Genomic DNA, 27,841 nt, shown 5'->3' with positions numbered 1-27,841 from the left:
TTTTGGTAAAGCCATCCTCCTTCCATTTTATAATTTTTCCGCCACTAGCCATGATTAAATGAATGGTAAAAAGTAAGAGCAAGCGAGGGTGACTTATTTAGGCAGGCATATATATGCAGCAACACTCATGACAATGTCAATCATGTTACGTTATTATTAAAATGTTTCCTTTTCTTTTTCATTACTTCTTTAACACACTACTTCTCCGCTGCGTAGGCGGGTATTTTGCTATATATATAATATATGAATTACCTCCAAAGAGCGCTGAGACTTTTGATATCATGAACGTGTGTACAAAAGGGGTCTCCTGCCCAGCAAAAGTCGAGCAGCCAGCGCGTGCATAGCTGTGCCGGCCTTTGAGGCGCTGACTGCGCTTCTGCCTTAAGTCAAAGTGAGCACTTTTAATTTTTTTCATCCGCCCCCTGAGCTATAGCCCAGACAAGTGCAAACACGGGACCCCTTTTCTACACCACGGCAAAATAATATTAAGGCGATTCACACTTTCTTTTGCACGATATCGATTATCAGGTCCTCAGCTCGGATTATGAACACACGCATACGAGTGGAGGACTCACAGTGCCATCACAGCCGATTAATGGCGGGGCGTCTCACCAGTCTACACAAGACCCACCGCGACTGTCCCCAAAAGGCGATCATAACGTCAGCGAACACATCTCTCTATACTATATAAAAGAAAAGGCAACTTTCCTTTCTTTACACCTTTTTCCTTTTATCCCAAACCAAAGCCTTTCTCTCTTAACACGGCAGAGGACACAAAATAATTTTCTTTAATTGCGGTAAGGCACATTACCAGAGGCACAAATTTGAGCGTTCACATAGAAAATGTAATTTCTATACCACAGCCGTCGTGTAGCGCCTTTCAAAAGGGATCTACTACGAGAGATGATCCATATACATTTTAGCTGCTGTTAGTTACTTACCTGTTTTGTTACACAGTCTTTAAAATGTAGTTTACCGCAACCACTCCAGTAGTGCTCAATGTACCTGTACTTCTTAAAACGTTAATGTTTTACTGTTTAATAACTTATAGACTATATTTCATTATTTTTCCCTTGCACTCAGTGACCAAAGCTATACACACACATATAGACACATACAAACATACACACAAGTATATGTATGTGTATATATATATATATATATATACACACACACACCCATCTAGATTATATATATATATATATACACACACACACACACACACACACACACACACACACATACATACATACATACATACATACACACATATATATAATTTGTGTGTGTAGATATGTATATAGATATGTAGATATGAAGATATGTATGTATATATATATATATATATATATATATATATATGTGTGTGTGTGTGTGTGTGTGTGTGTGTGTGTGTATATATATATGACAGCAGCAATCCAAGCTGTGAGAAAACAGTAAAAGGAGTCGTGTCAGGCGTCGTGGTACATTTTCTGATGCAGCTACGAAAACAACTTTGTGGCGCTGCCACCAAATACACAAAACAATTACTTTGACAATCATGTTACATTATTTTTAAAATGTTTCCTTTTCTTTTCATAACTTCTTTAACACATGACATCGCTGTTGAAGCTGGTATTTTGCTATATATATATATATCACAGCGACACTCATAACAGTGACAAAACAATTACATTGACAATCATGTTACGTTATTTTCAAAATGTTTCCTTTTCTTTCTCTTTCCTTCTTTAACACACTACTTCTCCGCTGCCAAGCGCGGGTATTTTGCTATATATATATATATATATATATATATATATATATAGATAGATATATAGATAGATAGATAGAGATAGATATAGATAGATAGATAGATAGATAGATAGATAGATAGATAGATATATATAGATAGATATGAGAACAACATAGATAGATAGATATGAGAACAACACTCATATCAATGACAAAACAATTACATTAACAATCATGTTACGTTATTTTTAAAATTTTTCCTTTTCTTTTTCGTACCTTCTTTAAAACACTACTTCTCCGCTGCGAAGCGCGGGTATTCTGCTAGTATAGATATATATATATATATAGATATATATATATATATATATATATATATAGATATAGATATATAGATATGACAACAACACTCCTATCAATGACAAAACAATTACATTAACAATCATGTTACGTTATTTTTAAAATTTTTCCTTTTCTTTTTCACACTACTTCTCCGCCTGCGAAGCGCGGGTATTCTGCTAGTTACTTATAAAAACAAAAGTTCGGACTTTCGTTATAGGTCAACAACTTTTAGCATTGCTGTTCATTAGTATTATCATAATATTGCTCAACCAGATCAATATTATTAATACAGACAAATAAATAATACAAACAAATACAATACAAACAGGTTGACAAATTTGCTTGTTTGAAAATTTTAAAAATATATATATATAATGTGGCGGACAGCTGTGGGTCCTGTTTAGCCTAGAACAGGGGTGCCCACACTTTTTCGACTTGTCAGCTAATTTTAAAATGACCAGGTTGAAATGATCTACCTACATTAAGAGAAGTAAAGAGGACTGAACCTTGTAATTGGTGCATGGTGTATTGTGTTGTGTAATAAAGGTGCGTGTTTTTGGGACATCTAGAATTCGTGTCTGTCTGTTGCCAGGCTATCTTTCGCAATATATATTTTGTGAAAGAAGGTGCCAAGCAACAATTTTTGCACTTTATATTTTACTAATATTTAACATTTACTCTATAATATACACAGTTAAATAAATATTAAAAAAAGCATTTTATAATAGAACACACTATCCAAGGAGCATTTTGTGTTCATATTTAGTTATATGTTGGTTATGGCATTCTGGCACAGCCAAAGAAGTAGTGTTCAACTTTTGTATTTTTGTTGGTTTGCATTGTTTTTACCAAATAAAACTAGTTTTGATATAAGCAAACCTGTTTATTTCTTATTAATAACTTTGAACATGAACAATAAAATGATACTGGAACAAGTATAATTGACAAACTAAAAAGGTTATAGCTAAGTAACTCGGTGAGGTGCGTTTTTTAATAATGTTTATAAAACAATTGTTAAAATATTATGCTTTATTGACATGAGTCATGTTCATTTAACATAACATAATTAATTTAACAGAGATTAAAAAAGTTTCATTCAGTTTATATAAAAATATCATTGCTTCAGGATATATTAATTTAGTGCATTAAGCATAATTAAATTATTTTTGATAAAAAAAAATTATTATGTGCAACCAATGTACATATTTTTTTTATTTTAATCTGACATGCCATTTTTTTCCGTGTAGTCAAGGATGAAACATTAATATCTGAAGTAGAAATATAGTACTGCTGTAGAGAATTATGGAGTAAGCCATATGGAAGTAAGCTATGGAGGGTCTGACAGTGCTACTACATAAGTAAAATTCTTTCAAGTTAGCTTTGATTAATTTGAGGAATGGGATTCTCTAACCTTTTCAAAAAATGCTTCATTTCTTTACAGTAGATGCCAAGTACTGATGCTTCCATATCTTCTGAAATGTTTTTAGATGCTGCAAGGTATGCATCAACCATCTGTGAACAAAGGTGACATAAACTAAACAGCAAATATTATTTTACTTGACTGCTCTGTGCCACATAGCATGATAAGGTGACATATGCATTAATGCTACTGTCATTAAACTATGCACTAAGAATTGAATATAACATATTAAAGAAAAAACATTAGAAAACAGGTTTGAACACATGTCAGAGAAGAAGCACTAATTTAGGTAGCAGCACAGGAGTGATTTCTTTATCTGGCACACTGCTTTTACATATAAACATAAGAAATTTGACAAACAAGAGGAGATCATTCAGTCCATCGACTTTTGCTTATTTAGCTAATAGCTAAGCTGTCCCCTGTTCCTGGACTAATCTTTCATAAATAATAATATTTAAAGTGACTGAATTTCAGACTGCTCCTAACCAAACAGCATACTGTAGCTATATGCATGTGTATGTATAGGGAATATCCACATGAAACAAAAAAGAGAAGTATTCCTCCCCAAGAAATGTGCATTACTGCATTACATTCCCAAAAGTTAAAGCCTGAGAAAGTTGACAAACATTGATCTGAAGTAACATCACATTATTAAATGTGTGTCTCTAGTGTACCATTATTAGGGCTGTACAAATATTGAGATATTCCTAAAATACATTGGGTTCAAGACTTGGAACCCAAATAAGCAAGGTACCATTAGACCTTTCAATAGTCAAAATTGTTACTGAGGATGTGTTTCTGAGCACATGTAAAATACTGATGCTCATACAAACAAAAACAGAAATATTTTCAACAAAATTAATAGATTTGTTTTTAGTACCAATTAGTAAAGGTAATATTGGTAAACACTAAAGTTCATGTGGGCAGAAAAACTGCAGACACCTCAAGAAGTGGTATGTAGATTGCAGACTATAGACTTAATAATGATTGTAATTGCCCAATGCACCTAATAATACCTATACTGAGTCTGGTCATAAAAAATCGGATTAGACCCATGCCTTCACAGATGAAAGGTAGAAAATAATGCACAAAATAAAAGTGCCATTTTACCTTGATAATGTCGATTTTCAACTCTGAATGATAACAGTTATTTAAAACCTCTGGTTTTTTTTTTTTTTCCAGGTCTGTCAGTTCTACTTTTAGGATGTTTTCCAAGTTTCTTTCTATCATCACCTTTGACAGATACATACAACAACAAAACAAAACAACCGACTTAGAACTAGTCACATAATAGTGCCTGTCATTGTGTATATTGTCAAAAAGCATTTTGAAATAATATAAAGCAAAAGAGACTACAACATGTAATATTTTTTCCTTTCTATCACACACCACTAAAGCTGAAGAGGTCAGCTCTGCCTGTTTTATTATGTATTGTTTAAAGCCCAGGGGCTTGCGCTTAATAAGCTTACACTGTACATTGTACTTAAAAAGCTTAGGTGTACAGTTTACATTGAATTTGATATTGCTCCCAAACTGGTCAAACTTACAGCACAAGACAAATCATTTATTTATTTTTTGGAAAATCAAAGTTAACAAGAAAGGTTCTGTGCATTTTTATTTGAAATTGCCATTGTTTGAAAGGCATAAGGAAATTAAACACACATGACTGCAACAGGTGACTGCACACATTTTCTACCTAAAACACTTGGCCAAAATGAAGTTACAAGCCTGTGTGTTTTTTACCTGAAAATCTTGAAAAAACCTGCATGCCAGGTTGTGACATGGAAGTACCATGAGTGGTTCAGATATTATTACCGGTACTTGGAAACTGGGCTTTGAGTTAGTTTCCTAAATTTTATCAGTACACTTCCTTTGGAACACAGAATTTCAGGCCTTTAGACTTTTATGCTTGTTCAAAGAGCAAGGCAATGCTCTTTGCAGTACTACATAATAATATGTGAACTTTTTAAATTTTATGCCTTAACCAAACTGTCTTAAAATATAGTATCTGAATTTTAACATTAATTAATTTTAACTGTAGTACTAGGTTGTTGTACCGTGTTAGCCATTATGAATGCAGAGAAAAGCCAAGCAAAATGACACCTTTTATTGGCTAACTAAAAAGATTACATTATGCAAGCTTTCGAGGCAACTCAGACCCCTTCTTCAGGCAGCCTGAAGAAGGGGTCTGAGTTGCCTCGAAAGCTTGCATATTGTAATCTTTTTAGTTAGCCAATAAAAGGTGTCATTTTGCTTGGCTTTTCTCTACATTAATTTTAACTAAAATAAGTCAAACATACCTATGTATATGTATGTTTTTTATTTAATAGAAAATGTATTTATTTAACATAAACTGTTTAAAAGAAACAGTATACGTTGAATAAAATAAATAATGGATTTATTTAACATAAACTGTTTAAAAGAAACAGTATACTTTGAATACAATAAATAATGGCACATGAATTAGTAGGTATGACATACTATATTTCCTGTTATTCATTCACAAGATTTATTCACAAGATAAAATCATCTTGTATTATCTCATATGTATACTTTAGTTCTTATCACTAACTACTAGGTAAGATCTATGTTTTGATTCATTCATTTATTCCAAAAAAACACATTTTTTTTGCTATTGAGTTATTTTGTAGATTTGCTTAAATATATGGGATTATTGTCATACTGAAGGATCAAATTTCAATTTAGCTTCAATTCAAAGGTAGAATTCCTGATGTTCTAATTTAAGAAAATCTTAATATTACTGGTAGTGATAATTAAAAGTTTCATAAAAAAATGATAATCTGTCCAGGCCCATATGCAGAAATGCAGTCCAAATCCCTTAATGACCCCACTAAATAACAGCCAGAAGGGGTTTATAAGAGGAGATTCTTCCAAACAAATCTTTGAACAGTATTTAAACAGGCAACATGAATAGTTGACAAAAACACATCACAGAGATATTAGGCTGTCCCTGTAGCATAATTCCATGGGCATTACAACAAATAACTATAATGACCTTTCATTTTGGAGGCAAAAGACTTTCTTTTACATTTGTTTATGATTGAATATTTATGTACTGTCTCTTTAAAAGTTATGATATTTCTTGCATTCTTTGGGTGGAACCTCAAGAGGTGGTGCCACCTGGATGTTACTGCTGCTTGGTCCTCTTTCTAGCTTCTAAATCTGCCGGAAAGAGAAGACTCAGAAGTGGAGCATTAAGATTGAGTTAGTAAGGAGTTTATTTTAATTATTTCTATGTTGTTGGAATTTTCTGAGTTTTGCAATTATTTTGCTTCTGTTTCTGGATTCTCCTCTTCGGATAGCATTTTTGGAATAGTTAGCCTTGGGCTACCATTTAGTCAACTATTTTCTGCTCTTTTGAATATTTTTGTTATATTTGCCTATTATTTGCCATTTATCAAAAAAAATCTTCTTTTATCAACTTTTTTGTTGCTCTTTTGATTACAAGCCAGATTTTTTATGGTTTCTTTCCAATGTATTTTTGTAAAATTTCAGACTTTACTGTATTTTTTGTATATAAATTTAAAATCTAGCTCCTAACTTATCAGCCTGTCTTGGCTGAAGTTTTCAGTTGAGCCTCTTCTCATCATGTTTGGAGCTTTTTTCACAATTGAATCATATACAGTTTTCTCAGGTAACTGCAACCCTACTGACTATAGCAACTGACTGTTCCTGTTTAATACAAGACAATGCAGCTGTAGATTCAGAACACAAAATGAAAAATAAAAAATAAAAAAACACCAAAGAAAACAAAAACATGACAAGGCACTGATTCAGTATGCAAATAATTACAATGTATTCTAAACTTGTACATCTGACCTTGTAAATAATTTTGGTTAAATGCATCTTTTTAAACATACCACAATGAAAATGTTCAGCAACAAGAGCTGCAGATGAGAGAAAGAGATGATGTCTGAAATCAACCAAGGTCAAAGCTCAAATTCAGGAACCTGAGAAACCACAACCCAATATGCAAACCAAAAATCAAAAGTTGAAGTAAACATGCAAGTTTCTAGCTCCCTCAGAAAAGATTTGAAATAGCTAATGCACTTAGGATTTTGAATTGTATCCAGAAGCTTGGATGCAGGGAAGAGGGCACAACCATCTTTTAAATGTTTGGTTTGCCTAAATTGGAACATTATACTTCTGGGAACCACATAGAAACTACCCAAGCTCTGTTACCAACAATAAACACACATAGTCTGAAAAAAGGTAACCAAAATGAGAACAAAAATGTAAACAAAATAAATGAAATTGTAATGATGTCAAAATAAAAATTAATTACAAATTTGTGCAAAACTGACTTCTACAAAATCTAAAACCCAAAAGCATAACAGTTACGGTAATCCATTGATGTAATAATCTACTAAACCTTTACTGTTTAATCTGGTGTCATTAATGTGTTTTTGCTCTGTAATGTCACATAACCTTTCTTTTATGGAGCACATATTCTTACTCAATATGAAAGCCAATCACAGGAGATAAGCAAGGTAATTTTAGTTTATTTCTTCCCCAAACTTAACAGAATTCTGTACTTTGTTGCTGTTCTAAGACTGTGTGGTACAGATCCCACAAAGTGTTCACTGCCCCATGATGCTCCAGTTTCATTGCAACATACTTTAAAATGTACATTGTTTTAAAATTTCACTTCAAATAAATATAATTATTATTTAATTGCACATTATACTTTCATATATCAAGATATCCTTTGTCATCTAGGTGCTAAATTAAAAACAAATGTAAACAGAGCAGCACAAGTTGTATATTGGCAGCTACAGACTTTACCTGAAATTTGTCACAGTATTCTCTTTTGAGTTTTGACAAATTGTCATCATCTAGCAAAGGAGAAGACATATTTTCTGGATTTACTTCTGGCTTTAGATCAGGATCACCCAGTACTGCTTCACTGAAAACAGAAAGTAAAAATATTTAAAGGGAATCATCTTAACATACCATAAGCCCTGAGATTAACCCATTTCCTACCAATGTTACAAAGATTTTCTGAAATGATGTATTTATAATCTCCCTGCATCCCTTGACCCTGTTCAGTTTGCATACTGCTCAAACAGGTCAACTGAGGATGCCATATGCTCTGCCCTTCACCTCTCCCTGACACATCTGGATAAAAAAAACACATATGTCAAGATGCTATTCATAGACTTTAGCTCCACCTTCAACACAATCATCCCTCAAAAGCTGGTTGTAAAACTGAGCAGGTTGGGCCTTAACACCACCCTCTGCAATTGGATTCTGGACTTCTTGACAGAGAGGCCCCAGCCAGTTCGGATGGGCTGCAACACTTCCAGCATCACACTGAGCACTTGAGCGCAGCAGGGCTGCGTGCTTAGTCCATGCTCTTCACCTTGCTGACTCACGACTACACAGCCACGCACTACACCAACCACATCATCAAGTTTGAGGATGATATGACGGTGCTGGGACTGATAAGCAGGGATGATGAAACAACATACAGAGATGAGGTGGAATGGCTGTCCGCATGGTGTGAAGACAACAATCTATCTCTCAATGTCGACAAGACAAATGAGATAATTGTGGAATTCAGAAAATCACATCCTGCCCACATCCCACTCAGCATCAACGGTTTAGATGTGGAGACTGTTAAGAGTACCAAGTTCCTCGGTGTGCACATAACTGAGGAACTTACTTCGATGCATAACACCTCATGACTAATCAAGAAAGCCCAGCAGAGACTACACTTCCTGAGGCAGCTGAAGCGAGCAAGTCTTCCCCCTTCCATCCACACCATGTTCTACAGAGGCACCATTGAGAGTGTTCTGACCAGCTGCATCACTGTCTGGTATGGCAACTGCAATATATCCGACCGCAAGCGCCTGGAAAGGATAGTGAACACAGCAGAGAACATTACTGGGGTGCCTCTCCCTTCACTACAGGACATATTTTATAAACGCAGTGTCCGAAAGGCCATCCACGAGAAGATACTGCAGCATCAGAGCCAGATCTGCCAGGCTGCAGTATAGTTTTTACCCCCAAGCTGTCAGACTTTTTACTGTATTTAGATTGCATAATACCATACATTGCATCAATCTTGTCTTTGCACAATGTCTTGTCTGGTTTGTGTTTTATTTTTAATTTTAAATTTAAACTTTAATTTTAATTCTATTTTTAATTTAATTTTAATTTTTATTTGCACTTCATGTTGTTACACTGTGCACCCTGAGCTTCGCAATTTCATCTATCTGTATACTTGTACAGTATATGGTTGAGATGACAATAAAGTTTGCTTTGACTTTATAATGACGCTAGTTAGGGATTTCTATAAATTGGATTTCAGAATCAGTGGCGACATCCATAGAAAGAATGTAAACTTCAATGAAAATCATTCCTCACATCCCAAAATGAAGATAACTTAGAAAGAGTCAAGTAAAAAGAGATATTTTAAGATGCAGTTAATTAGGAAACAACTGCATTGATAAATCAGCAATTAAAACAGTAGTACCAAATTTTCATTATGAATCTAATCAAAATGTAACACTGTCCCATAATACAGGGATAATGTGACAGCACAACTATATTTACTACAGAACCTTTCATTGACTATGAGAACTGATACACTTTTAAGTAACTATGAACAAAAGCTGCTCTTCCTTGAGCATCGCTTATGATTTCCAATAATTTAAGTACTAAAAGATTTAAAAAAAAATAAATGTGTACTAGCCTATTTGTTCCTTCTTAAACAGCCTGATATTTTACAAATAATGCACTCATGTGACATTGTCAAGCAATGAATGTGTTTAAGGGCCAGGTCAAGAAATGTGGCTTAGAGCAATGCTTGCATTTGGGCCTCCTGCAAAAGACCACCATCCAGCAGCTGAATCAGTGAAGGTGAATCAATTAACCAAAGTGTAGTGACGAAAAACAAAAGGTAAGGTATATGCCTGATAGCCGTTGACCTGATTCTGATAATTATAAAAAAAGCAGACTGACATTGTCTGTTTTGGGACTACAATTTAACTAGATATTGCCACACATTACCTACATCTGTTTTTCCTTTGCCCACACTCATACATCTACATTGATGAGAACAATCTATTTAAGACTAATATAATTTGCAAATCTCTGTTCGCCTAACATTCATCAAATGTATTGTCAATTTTTAGATATTAATTTTTACTATCTAGAATAGTACTAGGTAACGTCTTACACATAGACATGCTCTCTGTGCATTGAAAAACTGTAATGTTTATGCAAAGTTGTATCCCTGTGCTTTAGTTAAACATCTCATTTAAAGTTACAACTGGTATCTATCCTACTTACCCCCTGCATAATTTTAAAAACTGCTAGCATGTTAGCTCTTAATCTCCATTGATTTAATGTGAATCTCTTTCAGTCTTTCCTCATAACTGATACTGGCAGTGCTAGAATCAATTTTGTGGCTAGTCCCTGGACTTCCCCTAATTCTGTTGTATCTCTTCTCTAATATGCTGCTCACAATATTCCATATGACACCAACAAGTGTGTTGTTCAGTAGAACAGCTTCTCTTAACTTGTACTTAACACAGCAAACTATTAATACAAATTATCTTAATGACAAATACAATGCATTTTACTACTACATTCCTTACAAAATATATTTCAATAGATGGTGCACTGCAATCATCAATGCTGAGGTCCATATTTATTACTTTGATTTTAAACCCATCTTAAATGAGTAGCTAGTATCTAAATAATTTGTATAAACTGCAGTATAAAGCACAGAATCCTCAACATTACCCAGGAAGAACACCAAGATGAAAAACTCTCTTACACCACAACAAATAACTTTATGTGTTAAGATCAATTTGCATTTATCTCCAAATTAGACTGCATTCACACTCCTTCTAGTTTGATTTTTACCCTCTCATTAAATATACTAAATTCTTTTTGAACATCAAAAATAAATAATATAGTAAGTGCTGTTCTATTAAATGCTTTTGTTGCTTCGTCATGTAATTTTATCTTATTTGTAAAACAACCTCTTTGGTTGTGGTTAGTCAAATCACAGTTCAAGCCTTTTTCACTCAGAAAGCAATTTACTGGATTAAAAAAATATTTTGAAGAATTAAAAAAACAGTAGAAGGGGTGTGATATAGTAGCTTATTTGCTAGCATTCCAGCATCATAGATTTAGGTCTCATGATTTATTTCCTGGGATTGCCACTCTCTGTATGCCATTTTGAAGTTTTCCCTGTTTAATTTGGGTCTCCTCAAACACCCTTAAGTGTGTTTTAGGTTGTTTGGTAATTCTGTATTCTACTGGTATGTCTATAAAGAAGAATATGCATCTCGTCCCTGGATGATACCTGACTTTCACCCAATACTGCTGGAAAACTGTACAATATTAATTGGATAAAGACAATGAAATACTTCTGCTATGAAATAGTTAAATAGAAAATAACAATAAAATGACAGCACTTTTTAGGAAATACAACATTTAATTGCGGGCAAGATAAGCCTCAAAAATGTGAATCAGAAATAGAGAAGAATTTTCATGTATTTGTGTGGTGACTGAGGAGTAGGAAGAGGATAGCTATCTTTATAATAAAACTATGCACTTATTTTTAAAACATAAACTGCTTTCAGAACCATGTAAATCAAGCTACCTCAGAAAAGCCGTCTCAAATGACAGTGTACACTGCTACAATTTTAGCTGAAAATAGTGATAGGTAGATTAGTAGTAGATTAGCTAGTAGATTAAAGCTTGGTTTATTTCAGACCAAAGACATACTTGACCTAGAAATTACAAAAATGGACAGAGTGGTGGCTCCGAGTCTAAGGATCTGCACTGGTAACCTGAAGATTGCCCGTTTGAATCCCCATTACTGCCAAAAGAGATCATTTGGGGTCAGATTGCAGATTAAGCAAAGGCCCTTAATCTGCAGTTGCTCCAGGGACGTGTACAATAGCCATCCCTGCAATCTGACCCCAAAGGGTATGTGAAAACTAACAAATTCCTAATAGAAGAAATTGTATAAGATGAAATAAAGAACCAAAAAAAAAGAGAAACGACTCAGAACTGGCTCTTGTTACAGTAGGGTAACATCAAAACTTGTGTGTTTGCCTTCTGGATGCAGTACAAAGTTGCCTTGATGTGAAAGGTGTCTATATTGACCCATTATTTGATTTAGCGAATATTCAGAGACTAAAAAAAAAATAATTGCCACAGAATGATCATGCAAATAAAGCTGATTTTATGAAATTACAAGCCTTTAACTCTAATAAAATCATCCTAAACAATTATAAGGATATGAATCTCACGTCACATTATTTCATATCTGACTTCTTGTATATTAAATTTCTTTAGCGAGCAAAAAGTACAAATATTTATTATTTTTGTTACCTGGAGATTGATCATTATATTGTCCTTATATGAGTCAATTTAAAGAAAACAGAGCATGGGGTACTGAAGGAGAGCTAGAAGTGTGACATCCCTTTGTTTCCTCCATAGCCCTGAAATTATAAAACTAGAAGAAATACCATAAACCCAGTCTGGCTCAGTTCACTAATGTCATCATAAAAGGTATTACAGATAGTCTGAAAGTGATTTCAAATAGTCAGATGAACCAGGAAGATTAAGGATAAATGAAGCTTTCAAAGATGGATGTGCCAAAGTGGCTTCTGGCGATGTGTTTGCACATGTTTGATCTTGCCTATAGGAACATTGATATTATTTATCTCATTTGTTCTGTTTATTTTCAAATCGTTTACAAGTATTTTTGGAACCCATGGTGCGCTACAGTTAAGTTATGTTTACTCACTTACACTGGATGAAAGGCATCATGCAGACACCATCTGTGAAAAGATATGATCATAAAATGCACCAAACACATGTTAAGAAGCTGCACTCTGTTATCAGGAATAGTCAGTCATTCTAATATCCATCCATCCATTATCCTACCCACTATTTCCTAACAACAGGGTCACAGGGGTCTACTGGAGCCAATCCCAGCCAACACAGGGTGCAAGGCAGGAAACAAACCCCAGGCAAGGCACCAGCCCATAGCATGGCACAAACACAAACACACCACACAAACTAGGGACAATTTAGGATCACCAATTCACCTAACCTGCATGTCTTTGGACTGTGGGAGGAAACCGGAGTATGTGGAGGAAACCCAAGCAGACATGGGGAGAACATGCAAACTCCATGCAGGGCGGACCCGGGAAGCAAACCCGGGTTTCCTAACTGCGAGGCAGCAGCACTACCCACTGCGCCACTGTGCTGCCCCCCAATCATTCTAATATTTTCATAAAAATTCTATCAAATTTTAAAAGGCAATGTTTGCATTAAGATTAAAACTATACATATTACTGCTTTCTCTTACATTAATACACTCAACAGGAAACAATTTAATTGAATCAACTTTTGCAGACTATATACTCTCGAGCTGTGGTTTCAACACTGATATTTATGCTTTATTAAGGTTTCTTTTGTTATTTTAATAGCCAGCTCTTGGGACAATACTGCAGTACTGAAATTTGTGTGTTTGTATTCTGTATTCAGCACAATGTTTCCACAGTGTGAAAAGGGTTTATCATAACCCTTTATTGGTTCTTGGAGCTGTTAAATGAAGGACGACTTTTTAGACATTTGATTTTCCTTTAAACTGAGCATTATTTATTCTTTGTTTATGAGTGAAAGCAGTACCAGTTCTATAGTGAACAGATGTCCACTTCCTATGACCTCATAGATACATGATTGTGCACAAAAAGGCTTGCAAGGATACATTCTCAGTTACTTCTTTGCCCGTTTGGTTTTATCATGAGATATCATTTATCTTAGCTATGGTCTACAAAGTGTCATTCATGATTAACGCATTATGTTTGTATTAAATTTAGATTCAGGGGATACAGCCACGGGTATAGATGTGGTATGCACAAACTGCGTTGAAGTACTAATGACTTAAAATGGATCAAGAAACCTGCTAAGGGAATTAAAATCTTCTTTGTTATAATCTTGGACAAAGCATATAGATTTTATTTGCTTGGGTTTGATGCCTTTTATGCCATGCTAAGAGAAAAAGACAATACCTTCTACATACTATATAATGCATTCAAGTAAAATCAAAAAAAATATTGATGATTTTTTTCAAAAAATGTTACACTAATTCAGTTAAAACTAACAGGAAATATCTGGTTAATTTGAAAAGTCCTACTTTCTACTACACCTCAATCAAACAATAGACTTACTAGCACATCATCAGTTGGCCGTCAAAACAGCAGTAATGTATATTATAAACAAAGAACAGTAATTGACTTTCTTGTTGTACAGAAGGAATCAGAAAAAAAGTGCTCAGAGGAGAGTAGAAAATGCATACTTAGACACTGCTCTCTTAGTAAAAGCACAATCTACAAATGCTTCAAGGTGAGCTTACATATGGGCTCAAAATGGCAACAAAATCACAAGACTGTACCTTCTGATAAAATGTCAATCATACCATGTAAAACCATGTCATGTCGGTCATCTTGGTTTCCTGGTAACAATGAAATGTCACAAGCAAACAAATAAAAAGAAAATAAATACTAATAAGATTACAAAACAGCCCAAAAAATACAGTCAAACAGATGTACAGCCTGGCACTTTTTCATCGCTGGTGAAATTTGATGTTGTTTATGCAAAAGAATTATGGGCCTAGCAAACTCAATGAGTTATCCTATTATATGTTCAAACAACTGTATCATAAATTCCGATCATTAAAAATTGTTGTATTCTGTACAAATCGCTATATGTTTTTTTCGTACAGAAGTAAACTACACATTCTTGCTCACTGTGTTGTTCTGAAAGAAAAATAAGCCATCTGATTAAACCAAGAATTAAATTATTTTCAGTAATCTCCCTTATTAATACATTTTTAAATTAAAATAATTATAGTAGCTGCAGGGGGTACTTAAGGAGCAGGTTTGAAAACCACTGAGTTAGCATAGCGTGGTATTGAATTATGACATTCTTAAAAAAGTAATAATAAATAAGATAAAAAGTAATGTGGTATTTAGGCAGGGGTGGATGAATGATCGTTTGATGATTTTATAAATATAATTTCTGAGTCAATGACAATTACAGAGCTATATTGTCTGACGACAATAGTTGTTTTTTTACTTTAATCAAGACACACATCTCAATACTGGCTGACATGCTTTAATTCTATATTAACAGAAACACCCAAACAAAGGGAGGCCTATTTTAACAGTGGAATTGCTTCCATTATGAATTCTGTATTGTTTTATTCTGATTATCCACAAAGAACTAAAAATTGATATAATAATAACCAGTCTACCACTGCAATATGCAGCTCCTCTGACAATATATAAACAATGGTCACTCACAACTCAGGGTACTTCTTTAGTGCTTTGAGACATGGAACCAGTGGACATGTCTGCTTATTCAGACACCAAAGTCTTACCAGCATTTCTCATATAGTCATATAGTGAAAGCTGCAGGAGGGGTATTGTGGAACCCCTTCAGTTTATTCCTGAGCATACTGCATTTCTATTTATTTCAGTCCTGGCATGTGCATCTATCTATTAAGGAACAGGAACTGTGCAGAAAAAAAACAAGGTGCCATCATATACTGTAGTTTGTACTGAGGATGGCATAGGGTCACAAAGGGAACCAGGAATACAGTAGAAATGGAAAAAGCAACTTTAACATCACTGTCCCTGTAAAAACCAGACAAAATTTCTTTAAGGTCAGGCTAAAAGCTGTACTTCAAATAAGATATTCTAAGAAATCTACAACTAACCTAGGAGCAGACTATCAACATATATTTTTAGAGATCATAATATAGAAACAGTTTCAATGAGTTGCTTTGTTTTTACAAATTTAATGGTCTCTTATAGACTCCATTTAATTTGTGAGTTTAAAGTGCATAGTTTTAAAGGCATTAGCTCAATTAAAGAAAATTAATAAAGGAAAAAAACAGAGAATTACTTCAATTGAGTGAATAATACTAACATTTAATGATTTTCAGTTCTCGTGAATTTCAAAAGAAACAAGCCATGCCCAGAGGTGAAAAGCCTTAAAGGAACAAAATGCACATGCTTGATTGAATTAAGTATGGTTTGGGCTCAGTCCATATCAGTTAGTCTTTGGCACATGATACTTTTCAGTGCACAAAATACCACTGTAAAATATTATTCAACTATTTCATCCAAAAATGGAACATTTAGCTTTCTTAAATAGAAAGAATCAAACTGTTCAATTGCATGGCATAACTCACAAGTGTAAAAAGTTTGTGGCCTTAATTCGAACAGCCTCTTGTTTAATGTCCTTCTCTACACTGCCTGAAGTGAGAGTACTAGTGCTTCTTGATTTTGTTGTTTGGAGTACCAGCAGTTTTTGCAGTTTGCAGGTACTCCTAATGTGCAGCAATGGTACTTCTCAAAACTTGAAGAAACTGTAACATATGATAGGTGTTAAGACAGCACAGTGGTTAATGCTGTGTCTCAAAGATACAGATTTGAATCATTTGCCCTTGTGGAGTTTTCACATTCTCCCTTGGTTTGTGGAGGTTTTACTTTGGGTACTCAGATTTTCCTCCCACACTGAGAAAGTTGTACATGTTAGGGTAAGAGTGTGACACGGCTCACAAGGGATATGCATATTATATTATGAAAACATAATAATGTTGTTAAATACGCAACATACACAAATATGTGAACTCCTTGAAATAAAACAGATTTCTACCTAATTACTTATCTAAAACCAGTTTTACACCATTAATAATAATAAATAAATGCTTTTGATCTGATCAAACAAATATATACTTAGTGTATACTTTGTGATTTCTTAAAACAGTAATCATAGTGTGACATAGTTAAAGTTGAATTCCTTGATCATCAAATTGAAATCCACATGCAGGCTAAATGAAGAAAAAGAATAAACAATTCATAGCTTACCCAACATAGTCCTTGGTAACCCATTTTAAGACTGCATATAGTTCATTATATTCAAAAGTATACTGATTGGTTTCTGCATTGAGTACACTGCTGTCAGGACTGGCTCCAGCTCCACCAGACTTTACACTGGTTAAAGCAAGTTCAGACAATGGATTGATGACTGGCTGGATAATGTCTTCCAAGTGTAAGGATGTAGCTTGGTGATATCCATCAGCATATGCCTCACATACACTCAGTGATTCTGGATATTTCTGTCTCAGATCATTTTTCACATGTTTCAGATCAGACACAATCATCTTTCCTAAGTTTGCCAAATGCACAGCTAAACATGTCTGATTCCTCTTTGTTGTGCTATAGAGTTCTTCAATATTCTTTTTTGCACTTTCAAGAATAGCTTCCTTCCAAAGATCAGTCCATTTCTGAAGACCAGCTAGACAAACATTGTTCTCTTGTTCAGCCTCAGCCTCTTTGTCAATAATTTTAGCAGCAATACTTAAATGCTCATGAGCACAATGGATGGACTGCATGATTATTTTTTTAATTTTATCCTGAAGAGAAGCATAAAGGAGCTGCACATCTTTTCTCTTTTTCTCCAGCTCTATCTGGCAGCCCTCTGAGCCAGCCCCGGTACCTTCAGATTTAAGTTCATTTCTTAACAAACAAAGATTGCTGTAGGCATCTTCTAAAATCTCTTCGTTGATTAATGTGTTGATCTGCATAACTATTTTGAGGATAAAATAAAAAACAAATTAAAAAAAATGATAAATTTGAACCTTATGTACAATAAATAGAACCACTGAAAAAAACTTATTTTTCAAAGTGCAGCACCCAACATAATAATTCACCTACTGGAGGCAAATGCAAAATGACATTTCTTCTTATCACAAGCAATGAGAAACAAAAGAGATAAGAAAGATAACAAGACGCTGTAAATTAACCATGCTTTAGCAAGGAATAAATGTGAGATGAACAGTCTACAATAGCAGGATGCTAATAAGTTTACTTGACCATTGCAGCATGCACACTCTATTCTCTGACACAAAGGCCCTGTGGGTGATATAGAAATAAGTTGTTAATTTACAGGAAAATGGCACTTAATTAAAATTGTTAACTTACACGAAGGAGTAAGACAGCACCCAGGTACAGTGTCATGCTCACTATGAGCTAAACTGAATGAAGCTTTAAGATGAAGCAAAGGAACCACTGGCCTCAGCAAGACACATTGTATGTACAGTTGCAGATTTGAAGCTACATTGTGCAAACACTAAAATTAGTTATCTGGCACGGGATGATTCCATTCCTGCTGTGGAAATTTGCTGAACACAACAAGGCCTGACAGTACTGCATTTTTCCAAAATATTTAACCTCAATAGAGACAAAAAGTTTTTATCAGTTGAACATATCTATTACCACCAAAATTTTTACCACCTTGCTGAGGTCTTCAACTCTTTTAACTGTTTGAACTTCATCCAGCTGCCTGGCAAAATAAAACTATACTCCACACCCAAAAAAATAAAGACACAATGATATCTTGAGTTTATTTTAACCAGCAAATTTCTACATACTATATATAAAAGGTCAACACTCTTACCAGAGAGTGGAGTAGTAGGACTCACAATTGTCCAGTCTTCTGTAGGACTTTCCTCTAATGGTTCCTTAAACATCTCTTTCCTAGCAGGGGTCTTTTTACTTCTGAAGCTTAATCTCTCTTTAAATCCCTTCTTTGTCAAGGATGACTCCTCTTCTGTTTCTGCCTTGGGGCTCTTGGCAGATACTTGGAAAAGAATTAGAGTAACTATTAATCAACAAAAATCTAAGAAATTTTCTACAAAGTGAGCATTATAGCTTCACCTGCATAGTCCAGCCATACTGTATATATTTTATAGGAAAAAGACATGGATGGATTTAACCATGCAATACATCATATCATTTAATAATTTTGCTTGTTCAAGAAAAAAATACGTAAATGCAGAAGATATCAAGTGACAGTGTTTCTCACTCACCTATCTGCAAACAAACTTCTTGCACAGTGACACTGTAAAGTGTCTGATTATTTATACCATGTCATCTCTACAAGACTTAACATTTCATTGGCCCATAATCACTTTTTTAAATATTTCTGTTAGTTCATTGGCAGCTGGCTTAATAAAATTAAAATTATGATTCCATTTGTTACTAGCTCAGTCACGATCTGAAGCAATGAGAATTGTACAACATGAATGTGCTGTGACAGGACCTAGCCTGTCCAATGCTGCTTCAATAAGGTAAGGTGTTTCAACAGACACCTCCTAAGATTATAACCTTGATGTGGCGTAGGTGTTTTAGTGCTTCAATGATAAGTACTGCCATTTTGCCAGGAGCAATGTTTTCCTGCAAAACTGGTCTCAAAAAGAAATGTCAAACTGAGAATGATCCAAAGATTAGACTCCATAACCATTCTTCACAAACCTATTTAAAACACACCATGAAAAGGTATACCAGGGGTCTCATTTATAAAACTTTGTCTGGATTCAGACATGAAAAAATCTGATTTATAAAACCTTTATATGCATATTTGAGTGCAATTTAGCCTTTATAAATCACAATCATCCTGTAAATGTGCTTACATGAGTGCATCTCGAGCCCCATCCAGCTGTCACCCTGAAACAACAAAGACGATGACCAATGGGAATTTTGGGTATAAATAAAATTTCACCCTGTAGCACATCTTGTAAAAATGTAGCTTCAATCAGATTTGAATGTAACACTTTGATCTATAATCTTGTATCATTACAAAGTTTCGGAGGCTTTAGATCAAAAGCAATATACAGTAATCCCTCCTCGATCGCGAGGGTTGCGTTCCAGACACCCCCCACCCCCGCGATAGGAGAAAATCCGCAAAGTAGAAACCATATGTTTGTATGGTTATTTTTATATATTTTAAGCCCTTATAAACTCTCCCACACTGTTTATAAATATTCCCTGCACAGTTATACAGCATAATCCCTTTGTATTCTCTTAGATATTAGGTAAGATTCATTGAAATTATGTATGTAAACACACTGTTTATATACAGTAAAACCTAAATATTATTTTAAAGATATTGAGTGTCTACGATATCACATACTGTATGTTACAGCCATTACGATAGACAGGCCACCAGCAATAAATACGTACAATTCAAGAAAAATTGTATCCAGTAAATGTGTGTACAGTGACACTAAACATACTTACATGTACTAAGTACTGTAAGTAGAAAATTAATTATGGTTACTCACCAACAATGACATGATGACTTGTCCGATAACAATGAGTTTAATTTTACTGCACAACAAAGGAGAGCGTTACAGCCCTTCTAAAGGAGCCACTTCAGGCAACTGTGTAGCACCGCCATTATTCTTCATCAATCCAAATCCCTAAAGCAGATTCCATCCAGACTACTGCCTAATTACATCCACTTACAACTTGTTTTGCACCCTGGTTAAAAGGACACTGCGGCCGTAGATCTTATATTCCTTTCCTACTTTTTAAATAAAAAGAATCGTAGCCTCATTGATGCTGTAATGGCGTCCTACAGCGGTGTAGCTTTTCCCTTCTTTCAACAAATCCAAAATGTTTACCTTTTCGGCAATCGTTAACATCTTCCGTTGGCGCTTGGGCACAGACCCTGAAGCAGTAGCAGGAGCAGATCGTTGTGGAGCCTTAATGAAGGGCTTGACTATGCACAAAGATACACAAAATAGCACAAAAGTTAACTCTTTACACAGCGAAACACATTGATGTTGAATGAGCAAGACGAGACTTCCTGGTTAACACCGCATTTAGCACACAGGAACTTAACTGTGTGCTCTGATTGGTTAGTTTCTCAGCTATCCGCCAATAGCGTCCCTTGTATGAAATCACCTGGGCAAACCAACTGAGGAAGCATGTACAGGAAGTAAAAAGACCCATTGTCCGCAGAACCCGCGAAACAGCGAAAAATCACCGTTATATATTTAGTTATGCTTACATATAAAATCCGCGATAGAGTGAAGCCGCGAAAGTCGAACCACGATATAGCGAAGGATTACTGTACCCTGAATTCTTGTTTCCTTTAATTTATTACATACAGCCTTGACATTTACAGGCTGCAATTAATTGAACATTTTAAGCATTGTACAGAAAAGACCAAGTTAAAAAATAATATTGTGAACAAGGTACAATGTCCTCCTCCTGTATGTGCAAAGAGGCAGAAGGATAACTTGAATACCTTAAAGAATGTTTATATCTTAGAAGTAATAAGATGTATATGATGAAGGGCAAAATGTTACACCTCATACTAAAAGCTAAAAGATGATTTTGCATTGAGTAATGTGAAAATGAGGCAGAGAGAAACATTAGTATATGTTGCCCATCATGTGCTTATTACACAACAGGTGACTGTGGCACAGACTTCTCAGGAATCCCTGCTAGAACAAAAACAAGCTTGTGTTTCCTGGTAATAAATTAACATGGCACAATCTAGCACCTCTGAAACAATACCTAAACAATTATGTATTAAAGCTAATCTGAAATGAGAAAAACAGGTAAAGTATTGTCAAGTGGGTTTAGTTTAGCTTGGAGAAGGTCTGCATACCATGTACTGTACTCTTACATTTTTCAACCCAGTTTTAATCTTATGGGCCTTGGTGTGAATAATGGCTTTTACTAAATATACAATTTGTATATCTAAGATTTATATATTTATTTTTTGTTCTGCACAGGCAGAACTAAAGACACAGCAAGTTTAAAAGGACATAAGCCTCATTTATAAAACTTTGTGTGGATTTGAGTGTGAAAATATGTGCACGCCAAAAAAACAAGAAAATGCATACACCAAATAAAATCACATTTATAAAGCCTGCCATTTCTACACAATTTACTGTTTATAAATTACAAATCACCTTAGAAATTTGCATGCATGAACACACCTCCAACGCCTCCATGAAACATCCATATATGGAGCCTGCTAATCAACCTCATACTTATGCAATCACAATGATGCAAAACTTTATTGGATGGTAGAGAAGCCTGTCCATTCTGACACACTGAGACCCCTCCAACTGTATTCAAGAGTATCTGGCTGCGCTCTGCAACTGAGAGCACAAGATAATAAGCAGCATTATAGCGTCTCTCCTCTGTGCTCTGGGGGTCCAGGAAAAGCGTATCATTGTCTGACTGGGTAGCCACTATTACCTGGCATATTTAATGATATGATTGCTTTTATAATCGATAGTACAGGCCAAATGAAATACTAAGGGTTCACCCAGTTACCTCGCCAACAAGCCATCCAAAATGTACAGCACTATCATGTATGTCAAAGCTACTTTGCCTGAAAATAAATTAATCACGGGATGACCCAGGCCACTGAGACACAATTTTTGTTTGTTACATCTTGGATGAGTTGTGCATTAATGGAATGTAACTGCTTATGGTTAACAGAAGCAGCTTTGTTCTCATAGGTGCCCTTATTGCATTGTAAGTGCAGTAAACTGCTCCAATTATGTTAGGAGAACCATACACTGCTGCAAATTGACTTTTTATGTTGGCAAAAACCTGTTATGGTTTATGTATGTACATCCACACCATACGAAAACTGGATGTAGTGTCTTGCTGGTCAGTTAATAGCTTCTTGCACATGCTACAAGCATGATGGAGTGAAGCTTGGCTAAGATATTCCAGATCTGTCAGCCAATTCCCTGAGAAGTGACAACAGGTGTGCAATGTAAACTAACGTAAAACTAAAAAAGTTATTCAGTGCAAATATATAGCATTGGTTCACTTTAAAAGGAACTAAAATACAGTCTGTGCATCTTAGTCATTGTTTTTGAGGTGTAATATGTTTATCATGTCAATGCACATTATTATAACAGCTGAATGATATGAATTATTACATATATGAGTTGTCATTTAGTTGGTTTGCCTGTGTTTCCCTGCTTGATCATTTCCCATATACGCACATGCCCCCATCAAGTTTTTCTTTATAAATCCCAATATTGCGTGGTAAGTTGTTCACGCTTATTTCAGACCTCTTTTTTGTGCAAACGCAAGCTTTATAAATGAGACCCCAAGAGATTTACATTTGTTGTTAAAAAACAGGACAGTCAGAATAACATGCACAAAATCCAAGCAAGCAACTCAGTCATAATAAACAAAAACACTCATAACACACATTCACAAAATATGTTTTTAGAAATAACCACAAATTTGGACAAGAATTATATCACAAATTGTGACTTCCAGCTGTCATATGATAGCAAGCAGGGCATTTCACTATCACCAAAGATTGCTCAGAGTATCAAAGCGGTGATGTCCATAAAAAACCAAATGGCGACCAGGTATACAGTACTAAAATAGTAACGTAAAAATTTTCAGACCATATCAAAACAAAACTGAAGGCAAAAAAAAGGGATATTAATTCTACAGACCCCCGTGACCCTGTATTCGGATTCAGCGGGTTAGAAAATGGATGGATGGATGGATGATTCAAAAACTATAATGCACCAACAAAGAAATAAAGAACAAAATATGAAATAAAAAAAAAGATTTTGAAAAATCCTAACATTTTCCTATTGTGGGGGACCATGTGATGCTCGGTGGACCATGACTGTGTGCTAAAAGTGCTATGTGATCCTAATCTGCAGTCATTCTGTTTTTTTTTACAAATTAATAATAATTTTTTTTATCAAAGCCTCAACATAACTTTTTTGCTTGTGGCCATTTTATATGGATCTTTCATGTCTGATGACATACTTTGGTTCTTTACATTCTAGTTGAGTGAAGAAAGCCCAGAAGAATGAAATGAATTCAAGGCTGATGTATCGGAGCAAAATAGAGTTCTAAGTGCAAACCTAAATACAAAGATGTTTTTCAGACCTGTGGGCTGCTATTGTTGAAATCAGAAACTTACAGCAGAAGCTGTCATCAATTTTTATTCAGGTTTATACTCAGGTGGAGCATCTGGAGCTCTGTAATAAAACCCCAACTCTCTGCAAGAAACTATATGAACAAGATAAAAGAAACAATATCCCTTTTGGTTTCTAGCCATTCCTAATGTCAGGCCTGAAATCATGGAAGCTCATGGAATATATCCCAGAGACAATGACAGCCCATAATAATGTCCAATTACTGTGAAGCTGATTCACTATTCTGACTGAGTTATTATTTTAAAGGGGGCATGTAAAAATTAAAATATAACCTACTAGCTGTCACCCGCGGCTCCATTCGCGTAGTAGTGAAACAGGACAAACTTTAAAAATCAATAAAAAAAAATTAAAAAAATATATAATAATTTGTATAGTGAAGAATTTATACTGATAGCTTCCATATCCAAGGGTGTCTTGATATAAAATATTTTTGATTTTGCCAAAAACGTAAAAAGTCAGCAAAGCATCTCTGGCCAAGCGTAATGGAAGGTATGCTGCAACATCAAATGCCGCCACTGTATCTGATTGTGTTCAGCTCTGATGGGAGAGCGTCCCCTGTGTGTGGAGAAGAGCATGTGGCCGTGATATCTCTGACAATGAGTAGGTGCCTTCTAAAACACACGTAGCTGTGCTCTCTCCCTGAAAAACGTCAAACATTACTCTTTAACACTCTCTAGATGATAATGTCTGCTGAACAAACAGGTATTGCTAGCTAAGCAGAGGCAAAGTACGCTCCAACACGTGGTGAAAGGTAGAGCGATCAACCAGAAAAAAAATCAACCGGAATGCTCAAGCAAATTATAGAAAAAACCCTGATCTAAATAAATAAATATGAAGTAGTTCTCATGTGAGTCAAACAGAGGCTGGCATGTGCATAGACATATATAGATAGACGCTGTATTCACTCTGTTGCTCAGTCGACACGATACGTCAGCGTGTCCGCCCTATTGCGAGTGGCAAAAGTGCCATTTAAACTAATACAGGTAGACGTGGAAACCGGGTTTCTGATGAAAAACAACAACGTTTAAAACAGTATCTTTACATACAGTGGTGTGAAAAACTATTTGCCCCCTTCCTGATTTCTTATTCTTTTGCATGTTTGTCACACAAAATGTTTCTGATCATCAAACACATTTAACCATAACACACATTCACAAAATATGTTTTTAGAAATAACCACAAATTTGGACAAGAATTATATCACAAATTGTGACTTCCAGCTGTCATATGATAGCAAGCAGGGCATTTCACTATCACCAAAGATTGCTCAGAGTATCAAAGCGGTGATGTCCATAAAAAACCAAATGGCGACCAGGTATACAGTACTAAAATAGTAGCGTAAAATTTTCAGACCATATCAAAACAAAACTGAAGGCAAAAAAAAGGGATATTAATTCTACAGACCCCCGTGACCCTGTATTCGGATTCAGCGGGTTAGAAAATGGATGGATGGATGGATGATTCAAAAACTATAATGCACCAACAAAGAAATAAAGAACAAAATATGAAATAAAAAAAAAGATTTTGAAAAATCCTAACATTTTCCTATTGTGGGGGACCATGTGATGCTCGGTGGACCATGACTGTGTGCTAAAAGTGCTATGTGATCCTAATCTGCAGTCATTCTGTTTTTTTTTACAAATTAATAATAATTTTTTTTATCAAAGCCTCAACATAACTTTTTTGCTTGTGGCCATTTTATAAGGATCTTTCATGTCTGATGACATAATTTGGTTCTTTACATTCTAGTTGAGTGAAGAAAGCCCAGAAGAATGAAATGAATTCAAGGCTGATGTATGAACAAAATAGAGTTCTAAGTGCAAACCTAAATACAAAGATGTTTTTCAGACCTGTGGGCTGCTATTGTTGAAATCAGAAACTTACAGCAGAAGCTGTCATCAATTTTTATTCAGGTTTATACTCAGGTGGAGCATCTGGAGCTCTGTAATAAAACCCCAACTCTCTGCAAGAAACTATATGAACAAGATAAAAGAAACAATATCCCTTTTGGTTTCTAGCCATTCCTAATGTCAGGCCTGAAATCATGGAAGCTCATGGAATATATCCCAGAGACAATGACAGCCCATAATAATGTCCAATTACTGTGAAGCTGATTCACTATTCTGACTGAGTTATTATTTTAAAGGGGGCATGTAAAAATTAAAATATAACCTACTAGCTGTCACCCGGCTCCATTACGTAGTAGTGAAACAGGACAAACTTTAAAATCAATAAAAAAATAAAAAATATATAATAATTTGTATAGTGAAGAATTTATACTGATAGCTTCCGTATCCAAGGGTGTCTTGATATAAAATATTTTTGATTTTGCCAAAAACGTAAAAAGTCAACAAAGCATCTCTGGCCAAGCGTAATGGAAGGTATGCTGCAACATCAAATGCCGCCACTGTATCTGATTGTGTTCAGCTCTGATGGGAGAGCGTCCCCTGTGTGTGGAGAAGAGCATGTGGCCGTGATATCTCTGACAATGAGTAGGTGCCTTCTAAAACACACGTAGCTGTGCTCTCTCCCTGAAAAACGTCAAACATTACTCTTTAACACTCTCTAGATGATAATGTCTGCTGAACAAACAGGTATTGCTAGCTAAGCAGAGGCAAAATGCGCTCCAACACGTGGTGAAAGGTAGAGCGATCAACCAGAAAAAAATCAACCGGAATGCTCAAGCAAATTATAGAAAAAACCCTGATCTAAATAAATAAATATGAAGTAGTTCTCATGTGAGTCAAACAGAGGCTGGCATGTGCATAGACATATATAGATAGACGCTGTATTCACTCTGTTGCTCAGTCGACACGATACGTCAGCGTGTCCGCCCTATTGCGAGTGGCAAAAGTGCCATTTAAACTAATACAGGTAGACGTGGAAACCGGGTTTCTGATGAAAAACAACAACGTTTAAAACAGTATCTTTACATACAACAGATATTGGCGAATCGTTTACATGCAATTATTTATAGCCATTTATACATTAATAATGACAATTATTAAATAATAGTAATTATTATTATTATTAAATAATTTTTATTAAATAATTCCTCCCATATAAGTAATATTTCTTGGACTTCATTCTTCCATCTCCGAAACATTTCTAGACTTCGTCCTGTTCTTACGCAACACAGTACTAAAGTATTGGTTAATGCCCGAATCATCTCACGTATAAATTACTATAATACTATTCTATTTGGCATCCCACAAAAACTTATCCATCGCTTACAGCTTCTTCAAAATTCTGCTGCCAGGATAATAACCTGCTGTTCTAAATCCGCTGAACATATTACACAGATTCTCTCTCAATTTCACTGGCTCCCTGTTAACTACAGAATACAATACAAAATACCACTCTTAACATTTAAAGCTCTCCACAGCCTCACTGATCTCCTACAGACTGACACTCCTCTCGTTCACTCAGATCCTCATCTGCAGCTCTACTTTCTGTACCACACATCAGACTCTGTGCTTTGGGAGCTCGAG

At 35.1% G+C, this 27,841-nt stretch overlaps 1 protein-coding gene across 3 annotated transcripts in view; it reads right to left on the bottom strand.

Moving 5' to 3' along the window:
- LOC120518331 (exocyst complex component 3-like protein 4) overlaps positions 1–27,841 on the bottom strand; it is a 107,152-nt gene that overhangs the window by 59,327 nt on the left and 19,984 nt on the right. For 2 of the 3 annotated variants that reach the window (XM_039741072.1, XM_039741071.1), the window contains exons 3-7: positions 19,019–19,201; positions 17,428–18,148; positions 8,300–8,420; positions 4,604–4,726; positions 3,485–3,585 (exon numbers count right to left, since the gene is read on the bottom strand). In XM_039741072.1, coding sequence (XP_039597006.1) covers positions 3,485–3,585; positions 4,604–4,726; positions 8,300–8,420; positions 17,428–18,148; positions 19,019–19,201 — 1,249 coding nt within the window. Of the gene's footprint in view, positions 1–3,484; positions 3,586–4,603; positions 4,727–8,299; positions 8,421–17,427; positions 18,149–19,018; positions 19,202–19,430; positions 19,530–27,841 lie in introns of those variants that run through there. The other variant, XM_039741073.1, reaches the window with a different exon arrangement.

This window comes from Polypterus senegalus, chromosome 18 (assembly GCF_016835505.1).
Source record: "Polypterus senegalus isolate Bchr_013 chromosome 18, ASM1683550v1, whole genome shotgun sequence".
NCBI classification, from domain to species: domain Eukaryota; kingdom Metazoa; phylum Chordata; class Cladistia; order Polypteriformes; family Polypteridae; genus Polypterus; species Polypterus senegalus.
The sequence above is the reverse complement of the archived record's forward strand: the minus strand, read 5'-3'. Positions and strand labels throughout refer to the sequence as shown.